Raw genomic sequence first — 16,650 nt, 5'->3', positions numbered from 1 at the left:
AGTTTCAACTATGCTAAGATGTGTGAAGTTCATTAAGATTAGCATATGCATCTGGTTTATGCCTTCAATATACAGTATCAGTAACTAAGGTGTGAAGCTCTGGAACTAGAATATGGGAGGTACTTATGCCCACTTTTGACTCAAGACACTATTTCTTCTACTGTCAATTCAATTTCTCTGCTATCTGTTGTGAATGTTTAAGAAACTGACATTTGGTCCGGAAGTCTGCAGTTATCTTATTTAGAGATCTGTGAGGCAGTAAGTCTCACTGTAAATGCATGCACGCACATAGCAGGGTTTCTAGTTGCCCGAAACCCCCCCACCCCTGCATATTATCTCTCATATTATCTGTATTTGCATTAACCTATTGACTGCACCTATTTAATACTTGTGAAATCCTTGTTATAATAAAGACACTTTGTTTTCACTAACAATACTTTCCTTTGTATCCATACAGGGCATCGTTCATTGTCATATGCTCTGGTTCTCAGCATGCACAGAGTGAGTTTACACAAAATACATCATGTATCAACATTTATGTTGCTTAATTAATGAGGCCCATAGCTTAGTACTTTTTCATAATGAACATACCAACAGTGTGAATAGTGTATAGTAAATGCCACTTGATAAAATGTGATATATTCTGTCTCTTTATATCCAATTGGAATAGGAACTTTCAGCAAAGATGCAGGTTTCAATCAATCTGTCTAATACAATTTAAACAATTAAGACAAATGTCTGATTGGCTTCTAATTTGTTTTGTGCAGATTTGCATCTTTGAGCTACTTTTGTAAATAACTATCTCTGATTCGCAACTGTGAGTATAAGCTTATAATCGTGCTCTTTTTTTTCAGGTGCACATCAATAACAGTTTTAGTCATTATCTGGTTATATTGACAGAAACAGTACAAAACATATAAAATATATTCTAAAATAGGAAAATGAATTGTTTTTCTAAGAGTATTTGTTTATAAAACAATAAAGGGATACAATGTATTTTAGACTATATTTTTTTCTTGAAAACAATGTGTCTTTGTCGGGTGGTTTGCTACATTTGACTTGTTTCCAAAACATCAGTTTTATGCTGTGTTTTTATCCTACAAGTAGTCTTTGTATACTGTGACAAAGAGACTGTTAAAGGGAGGTTACCAATGTGTTATGTATAATTCTGTATCTAAACAGGACCTATTCAAATACTGTAATTGTGCCAACACAGCATCTATCCCGCCCATATGTGTGTTTAGGATTTGACTAGTGGGTTCACCTATATTTATGTTTAATACATTTATAACAAGACCACTGCAATGGGTTAAAACAGAAACAAATTTGATACGTAAGGAGATTATGAAAATATATTTGGAATGGTATTGAAAGGAGCACAACAAATATATTTACGTGATCAGAAAGGATTGTGTTTTTTTTTCTAAAATCTTCACCCTTGTGAAGCCTTGATATATTGAAATGTTGTAAAAGCAGCTATGTTGACAGAATATCTTCTTGTTTTTTTACTTTTGATTTTCATAATCTACCTTCTTCCCTATTGTGCCTATGCTATATTTAAGGTGTCCTGTGCCCATTTTATAGAACAAAGCGATAGGCACTAGCATCAACTGATGGTAACTACTCTCTTTTCCATGCCTAAAAATGACTGTAAAGGATGGTGAATTTTATCAGAGACTGTCATTAAAAGTTAAAACAGCCGTTAGACTAGGTACACACTACAGAAATGTCCTCTCATGTGTTATCTATAAGGATTTTTACCAACGACTGATAAAAAAAAACCACAGGACAGGAGGAATGGAGTAGAGCTATTATATTATGTTGTATTATATATATATATATATATATATACACACACACATGTATAGGGCCTTCCATTCCCTTAATCCGGCCCTACACCTATGCCCATAACCTGATAATACATACCGGTAAACATGACACATTTCACCAAGTACACAATTGTTTGCTCCAGACTTTCCCACTTACTTCTTATTGCAGTACCCACCAGCATTAAAATGTGTTTAACATGCATTTTAACACAAGTTACGTGTATGTAAACGGGTATGAAAACAAAAATAATGGTAGCAGATGAGACTATACATATATGTTTTGGCGTGCATGGAAGTTTCTTTGCACACTTCTTGCTCCATGTCAGTGTGTCTGATGCGAGTCAACAGAGAAACCGTACGTTCATCTCAATGGGAGTGCATTGTAACCAAATGAGATACAGCCAACTAGTACCTGTACTTACATATTGTCCTTTATATAGCAGCAACACATTACACAATGCTTTAAAGAGAATGTTAAATAATTCCCCATAGTATCTGCCCCAATGGAACTGCATCTAAATTCCATGCCTTGAACCCTATTTCACATGCGTTTGACATGAGCAAGGTAACTCTCTGTTCTGTCCAGACATGATAAAAAAAGAACACACACATTGAACGCACTTGTATCAAATGCATGTATAAATGCAACGTAGTTTATATGCGATAAAAGTAGCACTGCAAACGCCCCGTGTATGGACTCTAATCTCGGTTATCCATATTTAACTTTAATTAGCGGGTAGGGCTGAAACTGCAATTAGGAAATGGAGACAACAACGCCCTGTGAGATGGGTCACATCCATGGCATTATATAGCTATTTTGTATTGTCTGCACATATCAGTGCAGACAACACAACCCCCACCAGCTTCAGAAACATGGCGGCGTGACCCGCCCCCCTGGTGACGTCACGCACGGCCAAGTCACACACTGTATAGTACTGTACAAATCTGTCGATTCCCTAACAGCAGCCTAACCACGTGACTAGGAATACGTGACCTTCTGCTATTCGTGTAACCTAACATCCGGGCACTGCTGCCTCGTTGTGGCTTCGTGACGTCAGGGCTATTTAAGGCGCACGCGTTCTTTGTCCGCGGTCATTTTGTTTGCGTAGCCGTGTGAGAGAGAGGTGTACCCGGTGAGTAATGAGGAATATTACCGGGGATGTTATGTCTTGTGGGCGTTATAGAGGGGGCTTCACACCCGATGTTTGTAGCAGGGCACCGAGGCGGGGTGTATTTCTGTCTGTAGCGGATCAGGGGCAGGGGAGCATGCAGTATGGAGCCGCCATCTTATGGTATTCCGTGGTGCTAGGCTGGGCGGTGGCTCCCTTACATGGGTGCAGCCGCGTTATGTGTGGGCTGGTCACTGTGTGAGGCGCCTTGGTGTAGTATTTGTGGGGTGCTGCGGCCTATTTAGCGGGTTATACGTATTTGTGGGTGTTCGGGAGCAGCCGCCCATGTTCCTGTCATGTGAGGCGCCATCTTTATTTCATCCCGGCCAGTGATCTGAGCGGCGGCGTATTAGTCTCTCAGTGCGGGTCTCGCCGCCACGTTTCTGGCCGCCATTTTGTGCCTTGTTGCCGCTTTTTTAAACTCAATTGTGGTTTTGGCAGAATCAAGAGGAGTTGCCTCTAATCCTTTTCGAGAGCATTATATATGTTTCACCTCCTGTGATGTGTGAGCTTACAGCTCGGCCAAACAGATAATTTTTATTTTGTCTATACACCGTTCTTACTAAATTATTGTCATAACGTTTTCCAGACACCAAATGCATGGGTTATTTAGCTCTGAAAACAAATGTGATATGATTTGTCATTTCCTTAGTGGCTAAAAAGATATCTAAATATATATGCTGGTTGTATTAAAGTATTAAGTCTTTTACATTAGATTTAAAGGAAAATGTTAGAAGCTGACCGCCCCGGCAAACTCTTTATCGGTGGCTTGAACACTGAGACTACAGAAAAGGCTTTGGAAGGAGTGTTTGGGAAATATGGCCATATAGTTGAAGGTAAGTGTCTCAAATAGAAAATGAAAATGTTAAAGAATATGAGCAAGCTGTGATGAACACTTGGCACTGATCAAACGTTGAGTTGATAAAGCCTATTTGTCCTCTAAGAAGTTCTGAGCGTCTCCTTTTTTTTTTATTATGCTATATGAATTGAAATGGTTAACTTGCCAAGTAACTAAAACTGAACTTTCCCCCCAGTCCTTTTAATGAAAGATCGTGAAACAAACAAGTCCAGAGGGTTTGCATTTGTCACGTTTGAGAGCCCTGAAGATGCCAAGGATGCAGCAAGAGAACTGAATGGGAAGGTATGCACATGGTTAAGTTACTCTAATAGTACAGTAAATGGTTACCGTGGTGGCTCTAAATGCTTTACTAGTTTAATCCAAAAATAACAGTAGCAACTTAAAACATGATTTTCATTCATTCCAGCAGTAATGCCTTAACTGTTGCCTGTGTGCTCTTTGCCAAAGTATAGCAAATGCTAGCTACATGGCGGTAGGCTGCCATGTGGTCAAGCTATGGTTGACTCCCACTCCCAAAAATTTTGCCTGTCTGTCTTTAGAGAGGGGGAAGTGTTTTCTGAGACCAGCCACTTTCTCATATGTCATGTTGGGCAACAGTTTGTAAGTTGTGTAATATTTGCTACTTTGTACAAACCTGATGAGTGTAAGTAGGAACCATTTTATGATGAAAGCTAAAGTACAACATAATGGGCATGCTCGGCATGGAAACAGTGGTTTTGGTGGCTGGAATAGAGTACTTTATTAGGACATCTTACATGGAAGGCTTTATTTAAAAAATAAAGCATTTACTCGAGACATTTATCAGTACTTAGGGGATGGCTGTTTTCTCTGATACTATATTGAAGGGCATTTTATAGACAGGCTTTGGTAGAAGAACATAAATCGAACTCTCAATGAGCACTGTGCCATCTGCGTCAACTAATCCTTGCTCTTTCCCAACACAGGCTTTGGATGGGAAGCCAATTAAGGTCGAGCAAGCTACAAAGCCGTCTTTTGGAGTAGCCAGTAGACGTGGACCTGCACCACCACCTAGAAGCAGAGGCCCACCAAGAGGTCTCCGAGGGTCAAGAGGAGGTACGGTTGCACAAAACTTATCTCAGTCCTAAGTGCCAAATTATTGGCTGACAGCAATTTGCATGTACAAGTTATTAAAATGGCAAAATAGGACCTTCGTGATGGCAAACAAATTATTAGGAACAATAAATGTATAGCTCACTAGGGATGTTGCCATTTCTAAACTGCATAGTTTTGCTGGCCTCCTGTATCCAAGACTTTGAGGTTTGTGCTTACTTTTGGTGCATTAGTAGTTTTAGTCTTAAGTTTTATGTAGCTTAATAATTGCATTTGACAAGTTGACCATACCCCGGAGCTTACACCCTAAACCTTCAAAGGACAAAATGCTACAGTTGAAGGCAGCTATAACTGGCTGAATTGACACACCACATTTTAAACTTCAAGCTGTCATCCCTGACAACGGAGTTTGCAGTAAGGCACTTTCTCCCAAATTTCTTGTGAGCTGGATAGAAGTGGCTTTACTGTAAAATCCTGTGCATCTACATTACTTTAAAATAAAGTAAAAATGCTATGGCCAAACGTTAATTTTTGTTTTTTTAAATCCATTAGGTGGCTCATCAAGAGGGCAAATGCCTCTTAAAAGAGGACCTCCCCCAAGAAGCGGAGGTCCTCCTCCTAAAAGATCTGCACCCTCTGGCCCTATTCGCAGTAGTGGCATGGGTGGAAGAGGTAAGTTGCTTTACCACACTATGGTTAGGTATCGTGTTTTGACCTTTGCTTTGTACAAGAACAGTAATTACATGTTCTTAAATAGTAATGCAAGCAATTTCCACTATTCTAAATGACTCCTCCAACCGCAGCTCCACTGTCACGTGAAAGAGATGGGTATGGAGGACCACCTCGCCGAGACTCAATGACCTCTCGTAGAGATGTGTACATGTCACCCAGAGATGATGGCTACAGTACAAAGGATAGGTATGACGGGTAAGACATTTAAAGTTTAAATTGCTAACCTCTGTATGTTCATATGGCAGATACTCATATTTAAATATTTTTAGTTACTCTGGCAGAGATTACGGAAGCTCTAGAGATTCAAGAGATTATGCACCACCCCCAAGAGATTACGCATACCGTGATTATGGACACTCAAGTTCCCGTGATGATTATGGCTCCAGAGGCTATGGGTATGTTATCAAATGTTTGTGTTTTTCATATTTAACATGTAGATGCTCAAGATTAAACAATTTTTTTTTTTCTGCTCAGGGATCGTGATGGTTATGGGGGCCGTGATAGAGACTATTCTGATCATCCGAGTGGAGGTTCTTACAGAGATTCTTACGAGCCTTACGGTAAGGTGTCATTTTGTAAAGTACTCTGTCTTTCAGGAAGCTTATTTGCCCCAAGGTGAAGATAAAAAATAGTTTCTGGCAGAGGCAAATTATATTCTCCCATACATGGAATACTAATATTAATCAAGATCAGAAAAACATACCCCAGTGAAGCAAATGCAACTCCCTGGATATCATGTGGCAGAATATCTTCAGTCTTAAGATGCTGCTCTGGAGCGCATTACCCAAATGAGATGACCTTTTAAAGTGTGCCTTATCTATGTTCAACAATCTCTAGGTTATATTTTACATGCTACCCCAGCCAATAGAATTTCCTGAGCATGGGAGACCTTTTCTTAAAACACAAAAAACAAACCCCTACTAAAAAAGCAAAAGTAAATATGGTGCAATTATCAAATTGAAATGTGATATGTAACTCAGTATTGCCCTATCACCTGACCATTGACCCTGCAGGTAACTCACGTAGTGCCCCACCTGCAAGAGGGCCCCCTCCATCATATGGTGGAAGCAGTCGCTATGATGATTACAGCAGCGCTCGGGATGGATATGGAGGCAGAGACAGTTACTCAAGCAGCCGAAATGATATCTACTCAAGTGGACGTGACAGAGCTGGGAGACAGGAACGTGGCCTACCACCTCCAATGGATAGAGGTTATCCACCTCCACGTGATTCATACAGCAGCTCAAGTCGGGGTGTCCCCCGAGGTGGTGGCCGAGGAGGAAGCAGATCTGATAGAGGAGGTGGCAGAAGCCGATATTAAAAATAAACAAATCTTAACATGGACCAAAGACGTTCTATTACGATAGCAAAGTGGCATTTGCTCTGCCTTTATCACCAGAGGACTCAAATGGAGTTTGTTTTCATTTTTTTTTTTATTTATCCTTATTTTTTTTTAACCTGTAAGTTTTCACAAACAAATTTTATGTTCTTTCAAGGAAGTTGAAATGCTTAATCTTCAATTTTGTTAGCCATTCTCTGAAATGTACAATGTATAGTATAAGTTGTGTATTAGTGTTGTAACTTTTTTTTTCAAAGTAAAGTTTCAATGAAACGCCACATTTCATCTTATTTCCTAATGGTTCCCCCCGACTGAACACACATCTGTTACTATGGAGACTACAAAATAAGGAATAACCCAACCATATAAGTTGTAGTGGGTATGCCGCTAACACAACAAATCTGAATCTCCAAAAGTGTATATATCAAATGGGGTATATAAAGGATTTTTAAGTTAAATCCACCAAATCTGGATAATGCATACCCAGCTTGTCTACAGTTGCTGTCAAATGGACTCTGTACACCCCCTATTCTGAATTTGACACATGGTAATCTGCCGTCCTTAAAAGTAGTCCATGTCACTCAAAGAGGCTACCAAACCGTATGTGCTGTTACTGTTTCAATGTGTTTGCAAATCTATAGTGTCACTTTTAAAGGAATGATTCTAAAGGCTAATGAAGAACCAAATGATGTCTTCTCAAAGATCATGACAGCCTAAAACAAGTGAATCTTTCTACTGTAAACCATCAAATTCCTGAGAAACTGCAATGAGGGTAAGCAAAGACAACTAGCTTTGTTTTTTTTCAGTCTAAGTCAAACTTGCGCTGCTTATCTGTCTCATGATACAGATTTCTTTACATAATGGAAATTAATGAAACATGGAAAGGCACTGATGGATAACTAATATACAAACAATATTATACTTGGATTAAACACGAATTAGTATGGAAATAATGGATACCTGCTTTTGGTAGGAAAGAGGTTTCACAGTAAACTAATGAGTAAGTGAAATGCTCTCTGGCTGTCCATGTCATCTCTAGCCTCGGATGCTCTAAAAGACTTAAAGCACACTTCATAGATTTAAAAACAAAAAGCAGCTTATTGCCACATGCACATGTTTGACACATCAATCCTTGATTCAAAACTTGAATGTACTGGAAAACCTACAAAATACCTAATCTAATCATGGCAGTGCACAATGGAAACTACATGTCTTAAGTCATCCCAATGTTCCTTTCCAAACCAATGCCTCCTGGATGTCATTGAGAAGTTGAGACTGCAGGTTGGGGTGAGGGGGTGTGTGGAATGGGTTGGTTCCTTTAAGCTCTTCCTCATGTTGAATGTTTTGTTACAGGGTGAGTCTTCCTGATCGCTCATGCAGTTAAGCATCCTGTTTTGAATAGTGTGGATTGTCCCAGAACTTCAGGTATGTGGATTATTTTTTTGTGTATATAAAACCTTTGTGCTGGTGCAAGGCTTAGTATTTAGAAACAAAGATGTTGTAGTCGAGCAAGAAAATGGACATGTGCACATATTGGTCTGATTCTAACTGCCTATGTATTCTAGATTATACGTTCAAGATAATATAAACCGTGCACTGACATGTGCAAAGTAAAACTATTGGAAGTTTGTAGCCTGTTTTTAATATCATGGCTTTTGTTTAGTTGTGGGGTTTTTTTTGTATCCTTAGCATGCTTCTGAACATTAGGCTTACAATTTGTTTTTGCTGCTGTTACCTCTAGCTAAACATATAATGGTCTATATAACTCGTATTGCATTTCTCTTTAAGGCTATTGTGTGTACCGATGGATGGTTCCTGGACTCGGAGAAGATGAGGCTGACCATCTTCTGATGTAGGTGTGGTATGATAGTACTGGTGTAGGGATGCTGAGTAAGCGGTTTCCCACCTCATGTTGTGAATTTGGTTGTCAGAAAACCATGAAATTCTATGCTTTTCTTACACCAATCTGCACACTCTGGGTAGGAATGTTTCTTAAACTTCATGGCTAATTCTGCAGTCTTCTTTGCTGTATAGCAGGCCAACACATAATTTAGCCATTTCATTAAGGCACTTCAGGCTGATAAAAATCAGTACTGTGAAGTTATGTACAAACACAGGGTGAAAGATCTTTGAGTAGCATGTAGGAAAGATGGTGTTTACTGCAGTGACCTGTTCACATATTTTCAAGCAGTTTGGAGGGTCACAGCAAACAGTGACGCCAATGGACAACACCGATTAAGAGTTAAGTGCTTGTCCTAAAGCTCACCCACTGATGGTCTCTAGATCTGCTTTCCTGCTGCCTCCCTTAAGGAGAATTTCAAAAACTTAATGTCTCATTTTGCATTTGAGCAGCATCTTCATTTAAATTGATTATGACACTTTAAATGCCCAAGCAGTCTTTCTGCAGAGCATGATTTATTTAATTTTGCAATTAGTGCTTAAATATTTTATACAAATAACACCATTTGTGGTGTGTGTGTAGATACACTTTGCATTTCTCTATGGATCTGGAATAGTGTAATGCGACTTGCAGCAAATGTTAGTCTACTAAAATTTGCAGAAATAGAGATTAATCTGACAACTGGACATTTAGAGTTGAGCAGGCTGGGTTAGGCTATGATTGAGTTCTAAATTGGCTACAAAACAATTTTTGGATGACCCATGCATGTTCAAATGTCCACATACATGTGAGGGATCTTAATGTGACCCTACATGCAAAGTGCCATAGCATAATACTAGATCCATATTTGTTTTTAAATGTATCTCCCCTGCCTGTCTTATCTGCACCAACACACTTAATTGTTGACCACACAATCCCATAACTCCTAATGTTTGTCTTGGCTAAAATGGCACACACTACTGTGAAAATAACTGGTCACAGAATAATTTGCACTTAGTCTTCACATTTGATATATAAAGTGTGTAGCTATAGGTGAATAATGGAGACTCCCCTTCAAAATCTGTAACAGTCTTATAAATTATTTTAGGATGTTACTTTATGCCCTGAATACTACTTGAATTCACTTTGAGATACAAAAAAGTATATTGCTGGAAGAGACTGGTATAGTGCTAGAGGTAGATGCTTCACTTTGGAATTGACTACACCTTTTAACATTAAGGACACACTTGCATCTACACTTTGTACAAGCAGTTTTCATCTGGAAACCATAAAAAATGGGATCAATGGTTTCTAAAGCATTTGTTCCTACCACTGAAATGGTGTACAAGATTTTAGAACAGGAATGACCAAATTACCACGCATTAAACACTACCAGTAGTTTGTATTGGTTGAAGTGCTCGGAAAATCAAAATCCTGTCCTCAGTCCTAACAGTGCTTGTTTTTGATATTTCCTTACTGGAGCACAGATGTAGTCGATACTGACACATTATAAAGAGCTACAGGTTTCTTGAGGACTGTTTGGGGAAATCCTGTGTAAATGCCTCTCAAGCACTCTTCAGTTTTCATGCTTTTTAAATGAGCTTAATAGAGGTTGTTGGAAAGACCTGGTAAATAGCAGATCCCCTTTAATCAATGGTAAAGACGTGGACAAGCGACAAGCTAGCAATGAATAGAAGTGGAAAGAATTTGGATAAATAAGTAGTCTGCCTTATCTTGTTGTACCCCTAATATAAACTACTCTAAGCTAGTGTTGTACAACTGTTAAATTCTTCAATAAAATTGAATATATTGCATTACCTTGTGTGTGTTTTTTTTTTTACAATTGATCTGCTTCATATTAGAACATGTTACAATATTTTGGGGTAGAGATGTACCAGGGCAAGAGCTCTAACAATGTATATAGACTACCACTTTGTGCTAACACCTTACTGTTACACGGGTTCTCACAGATATCCAGACAATGAACACTATGAAAAGGTTACAATAGAATTGCACCACATTGACATCTTAAATAATGTAAGACAGTGGTACAAATAGCAGGGGATACACAAGTGCTTCACTAGTGACCAAGCACTAAGTACACATGTTTGCAGCCCTGAATTGCTCAGTCCTGCTGCCAGATGTGACAGCAGTTCAGCCTAGGTGTCCTTTTTGACTGGAACAAAGACATGCAGACCAGTACTGTTTGTACCTGACATGTATATGCGCTTTTCTCAATGCAATCACAACCGTGTAGCCAGTTTTAAAGATTTTTTTTAAAATGCTGGCTCTGTTCATTTTATTGAGCCTAGGAATAGTGTTTTCACAAAGGTACAGTGGGTTGTTCTAGTGAGTTTTTTTTTTTTATTTTTTACCCAAATCCCTCCCATTGTAATTCAACTGCTGACATTGAGCTGCGCACATTACTGGCCAGTACGGTATTTCTGGCTTTCGTTTGTTTTTTTTTTCCCAGAAAAAGTGAAGACTCCGCCAGGACATAGATGTGATGTCTCTGGATGTTCCAGACACACATTGTCCTGAATCAAATCTTCCCCCATACAGTACTAATACTATTGATTCTCCATCAACTGGTATTTATACAATGCTTATTGGAGCAGCTGCAAAGGAAGTTTGTGATCAAGGCCTTCATAGCTTTATCTGGGTTTTAATGCCCAGCCTTGTTTATGACTTCGTAACCAATTATAAAGTGCTGTGGAGTATGCTGGTTCTAATTGTGTAAATAATAATGGGATCACTTGAATAGGGACAATGGCTGCATCCTTTACTACTGCACTAAAACCCCTGGGCTGGAGATTCACCTGTTTTAGTGTGGGGATATGTCTACCTGTGTTATGGGGTGTTCTTCAAAATGTAATTTTTTGAGTTATGAACATGGTTTTTGCCAATTTCTAGAAAAGTACTTAATACATTTCTAGGAGTACTTGCTATATAACGTATGAAAGCCAAAATAACAGCTGCATAAGCCATGGCAAATGACTGCTTCTGCAGTGCTAGCAACAAAGTGAGGCCTCTGACTTGAAATAGAGGACTTGTTGCCTGAAAAGCCAGCAGACCACAGCATGTGAATTTCAAAATGCTAATGAATGCTGTAACTAATTTGTAGGTAAGATGTGTGATCTGTCATGAGGTTACTAAAGTTAGCCCTTTTTTGGGGCAAAAAAGGTGCATATCTAATTTGAAAGGTGTTACTACCCTTTGGAACCAGAGGTGGCCTCTAAAAATGAAAAAACAAACCCATGGCAGAAATGCTGCACTGCATGCTGGAGAAGTGAGGTTACAAAATGCCAATATCTTCATGACACAACAAAGACCAAGAGGTTCATTCTTTACAATTAAGCTGCTATGGCCTATTAACACATGCTGTAATAACTATTGTAAAGAGGTCAGTAATGCCAGATGTGAAAACTTTGAAAAAGAAAAAAAACGATTTATTGGGCCAAGTGTAAGTCTTAAATAATGTTTATCCATCATAGACTAAGGAAGAATGGCAGAGAGTAATGCTTAGCAGTGCAAGAGCTGAAAGGTTAGAATGATAAATATCTCTTCCATTACAGAATGTTGAATTTGGGTACAAAGTTAGCTAAGCCTGTCACAAGCTGTGGCGGCTTGAGGTGTGGTTACAGGCTCTGCCCTGGCTGTCGTCATGATGACTGAAACAACTTCTGGTCCTGCCCATCACCTAGACAATGGTTGAGATGCTTTTCATTTAGTTACTGTGGCATGTCCTGGCGGGTGTGCAGTCAAGATGTGTGCATATTGGATACTCTGTCCTCCTATGGATACACTGCTTCTGACTGGATTCCTGTTGTGACCTTTAGCTTTGACTTTGATCCTGCTTGAATGCTAAGTGCCCCTGACTTCTACCTGTTTGTTGGATTACTCCTGTCTGCAACCTGCCCTGCCCTGTCTGGTCTTCTGGTTACCCTGCTAGCCCATGACCTTTGGCCTGTCTTTGGTATCTGCTTGCTTTCTGTATTCTGGTTATCATCTACCCTGTGTTAGTTATTCTGTTTAAGCATTTACTACCTTAGAGTTAAGTCCTGGGGGCACCTGAGTTCCTCTGAACAAGTTTAGTTCTACAGGAAAGGCAGCTGCTATAGCTGAAGATCTCTTAGCTTAACGATCCCCCCCTTTTTCCCCATTCATGACAATAAATGACAATGTGGTTAATCTTTTATCAGATCCTCTGGCCATTAATGTTGGATTCTGGTAATTATTTGATACATTCCAAGCCTCCCCTGCAACTTACTTTGATATTGCTCTAGAACAATTTATGGATACTCTTATCTTTCCCAGGCCAATATTAAAGTAATTCTATCGTTTTCAAATAAGCATTGCATAGGCGATTGTATTGTTTCCAAGGCACAAAGTAATTTATTTTAGCAGATGCAAAATTTAACAATTCAATACATGATTATAATACAGTACAGCCAATACCAAAAGATAAATACATACTGCTGTGATCGCTTGCGCTAGCTGCGCTCCCACGGGTACCAGTGGACAGTATTTCACTCCAGAATACTGTGGTCAGAGAATAACTGAAGCCAGTAGGAGCACAGCTGTATTATATACACTCAGATGACGTGGCTTGCTTCTATAGGTCCAGACTTCAGGTGGGTCCAGTGTAAACAGGTCATAGGCTAGTTCAAATAACCCCCTCTAAGGCTGAGGGTCAACATTCCAGATGATTCTCCTGCCCAGAGACCAGTTTAAGCTAGTCTATGTACACATTAGTCAGTATAACTTTGTATTTATTCACCAACTTCACTAACTAGAGTATGCAATGTGCGATCTTTGGGGTGAAAGAACCGGACAACTGCTGATGAATAGAGGATTAAAATGATATTAGACATGACACATTTCCTATAACCTGAACCTTAAATAACACTAAAGTGTACATATAATCATAATATATAAACTAAATACTATCTGCTCATAAATCACTGTGGATCGGAATCATAAATATGAAATATATAAATAACAATGTTGTAGTGCGAGTGTGTATTTTACCGTGGCAATCGCAAGATAAAACAATATTAACCAATATACTTTCGTTCATCCAATCATATGACTTCGACACCAAGTTCAGGGTATAAACACATGCAAGATGCCCCAAATAAGATTGAAGTCTTAGAAGCCATCAAATCCTTTCTACATGGCAAAGAACATCATAGAGGTTCTTGACAGGGATGCACTCTTTCCACAGCACTTTCTCCTGTAGCAGCTGACCCATTAGAAGGCAGTATCAGTGGTAGTTAAGACACCAAGGGTTTGAAGGTGGATAGACGGGAAGAGAAACGAATGCTCTCTGCTGGTGACACACATTATTAGTCTTTATAGGGTGCCAGATGAGATCTTAGCGCTGTACAGAAGGAAAACAAGCTAGTACATGGTATGACTGTAGACTACAGTATACAAATAACATAACACAGTTACTAGGTTGCAAGGGGTATGTTTTGGTTAAAACCTGTGCCCACTAGTGTGGGTGCAACTAACAGGGTTAGGGCCACTGAAATAGGTGCAAAGACAATGTAAAAGTGAAGTCAATGGACCGACTGACACCTTGTAACAGATTCACAGGTGGTATAGTTTCCCTTGTCACCTAGACATGCAGTGTTTGGAGTCCTGTGGAATGGAGTGGAGAAACACTGGGCTAGAGGATAGTCTGATGTGAGGGAGATTGTTCTGGTGGGAGGATAGCAGCCAGGAAGAAATCTTGGATAAGGGAGTGAGATGTGGTTATCGGAGGGGTGGAAAGGTGATTGTCATTGGCTGACCGGAGAGGGCGGGAGGGAGTATGTATGGGGCAGTGGAGTTGGAGAGGGCCTTGTATGTGAGGTTGAGGCTTTTGAATAAGATTCTGTAAGGGAAGGAGCCAGTGTATGGTTTGGCAGATGTGGACCGGCAAGAGAGAAAGATAAGTAGCTGTAGGATTAAGTATAGATCGAAAAGGAGTTGGGGAAGCCAGTAAACAAAGTTGCAGTAGTCGAGATGAGAAATGCTCAGTGAGTGGATAAGCGTTTTGGTGGTATCCTGGGAGAGAAACTGTCTGATACAGGTGATGTTGCAGAGCTGGAAGCAACAGGATTAGGCAAGAGATTGTGTGGGGTGAAGGAGAGGGAGGAGTCAGGAATGACACCTAGGCAGCAGAGTTGGGGAAGAGGAGATAGTGGTGTTGTCAACAGTGATGGAAAGAGGAGGAGACTCTTGATGGAGGGAAGACAAAATTCAGTTTTGGTCATGTTAAGTTTGAGAAAGTGTAAAGACATCCAGGACGAGATGGCAGAGAGAAAACTGGACACTCAAGAGAGGAAGGAAGGAGATTGCACGGTAGCTAAGTGGTTAGCACTTCTGCCTTACAGCACTGGGGTTATGAGTTAAATTCCCGACCATGGCCTTTTCTGTGTGGAGTTTGTATCTTCTCCCCATGTTTACGTGGGTTTCCTCCAGGTGCTCCGGTTTCCTTCCACACTCCAAAAACATACTGGTAGGTTAATTGGCTGTTAACAAATTGACCCTAGTATGTGTGTGTGTGTGTGTGTGTTAGAGAATTTACACTGTAAGCCCCAATGGGGCAGGGACTGATATGAGTGAGTTCTCTGTACAGCGCTGCGGAATTAGTGGCGCTATATAAATAAATGATGATGATAGATCAGGAGATCAGAGGTAGAGTGTCATCTGCATAGAGGTGGTACTGGAGGCTGAAGGAATTGATGAGTTCACCCAGGGAAGAGGAGGTGTACAGAGAAAAAAAAAGCAGGGCCAAGGACCAAACCCTGTGTGTAACTGACTGATGTGCATGAGACACACTTATTACTAAATGATCCCAATTAATCATTAAATGCAGCCCTGCAAACGATTGAAACATGGTCCCAGTCTCATAAACATTTTTGGCATTGCAGTTACTAAACAACAGGAGGACTAAAACATTTTACAAGCAATAGACCATAGCAATGCCCATTTGTGAGAAATGGGCATTTCTCACAAATTCCCTTTAAACCCTCCTAGAATTTACCTTTATTAAAATGACTTTCTCCCCTAGATTTTATAACCCATGCAGCATATTGTATGTAATATCACCAAATATATATAAAACAATTTATTTGATATTCATTACTTTTATATGGGCTGGTAAACAGCATCTAAAGATTTGAAGCCTGATTGGGTGTGGTAGGGAATTCCGCAAGTGGGTGGCAGCACGGGAGTAGTCTTATGAGCAGGAGAGAGAGGTGGTTAGAAGAGACGAGGTTCAGATCAGAGGTAGATCTAAGAGGGTGAGAGGGAGAGTATTTTGAAATAGATTTAATATATAGGAAGGAGTGGTGTTGAGGGCTTTGCAGGTAAGGGTGAGTAATTTGAATTGCATTCTGGAAGTTCTGTTATGGACATGTTGAGATTTAGGTATCATTGGGATCTAAAGATGTCAGCCATTAAATTCTAACACAGGGCGACTGAGTAACTAGTTTGGCATGGCTTCTTTGCTTTCATAGAAGTGGAGCCTCAATATCATCTTTTAGGTTGCTATGAGTTTGAAGGTCTTGCTGCAAGAGACCTGGCAGGATGAATGAGAACAGGTCTGTAAGAGGCACAGTTGTGTAATCTCTTTCCTAAGGTTGATGTTTTTATTTTCAATGGTTTTCTTCATGTAACACACTATGCAATAGAAAGTGATCTGTGTGTGACCCCAATTATTTTAGTATTGGCTTTAGTTTAGATATTTTCAATTTACTAGTAAATATGTGCACCAAACA

The 16,650-nt window shown here is 39.7% G+C and overlaps 1 protein-coding gene and 1 non-coding gene across 3 annotated transcripts; both read left to right on the top strand.

Moving 5' to 3' along the window:
- The first annotated feature begins 2,872 nt into the window (after positions 1–2,872).
- RBMX (RNA binding motif protein X-linked) lies at positions 2,873–7,277 on the top strand. Of its 2 annotated transcripts, none has more exons than XM_075187298.1 (9): positions 2,873–2,962; positions 3,714–3,834; positions 4,033–4,139; positions 4,802–4,931; positions 5,481–5,600; positions 5,732–5,846; positions 5,930–6,055; positions 6,135–6,220; positions 6,674–7,277. In XM_075187298.1, the coding sequence occupies exons 2-9, from the start codon at positions 3,726–3,728 to the stop codon at positions 6,979–6,981; spliced, it is 1,101 nt and encodes a 366-aa protein (XP_075043399.1). In that variant the 5' UTR covers positions 2,873–2,962; positions 3,714–3,725; the 3' UTR covers positions 6,982–7,277. The 2 variants fall into 2 exon arrangements, with proteins under 2 accessions (XP_075043399.1, XP_075043398.1); XM_075187297.1 differs by having other exon boundaries at positions 5,732–5,855.
- LOC142102646 (small nucleolar RNA SNORD61) lies at positions 3,881–3,955 on the top strand. The gene has a single exon (XR_012679301.1). It is a non-coding gene; the product is annotated as a small nucleolar RNA SNORD61 (small nucleolar RNA).
- Positions 7,278–16,650: the final 9,373 nt, after the last annotated feature.

Source organism: Mixophyes fleayi, chromosome 9 (assembly GCF_038048845.1).
Source record: "Mixophyes fleayi isolate aMixFle1 chromosome 9, aMixFle1.hap1, whole genome shotgun sequence".
NCBI lineage: Eukaryota > Metazoa > Chordata > Amphibia > Anura > Limnodynastidae > Mixophyes > Mixophyes fleayi.
This window is presented reverse-complemented; position numbering and strand designations above follow the sequence as displayed.

Coding starts and splice junctions, on each gene's coding strand:
- RBMX (XM_075187297.1), top strand. CDS start 3,726: ATGTTAGAAGCTGACCGCCCCGGCAAACTCTTTATCGGTGGCTTGAAC. Junction 6,056..6,134: donor TATGGCTCCAGAGGCTATGG/GTATGTTATCAA, acceptor TTTTCTGCTCAG/GGATCGTGATGGTTATGGGG. Junction 6,221..6,673: donor AGATTCTTACGAGCCTTACG/GTAAGGTGTCAT, acceptor TTGACCCTGCAG/GTAACTCACGTAGTGCCCCA.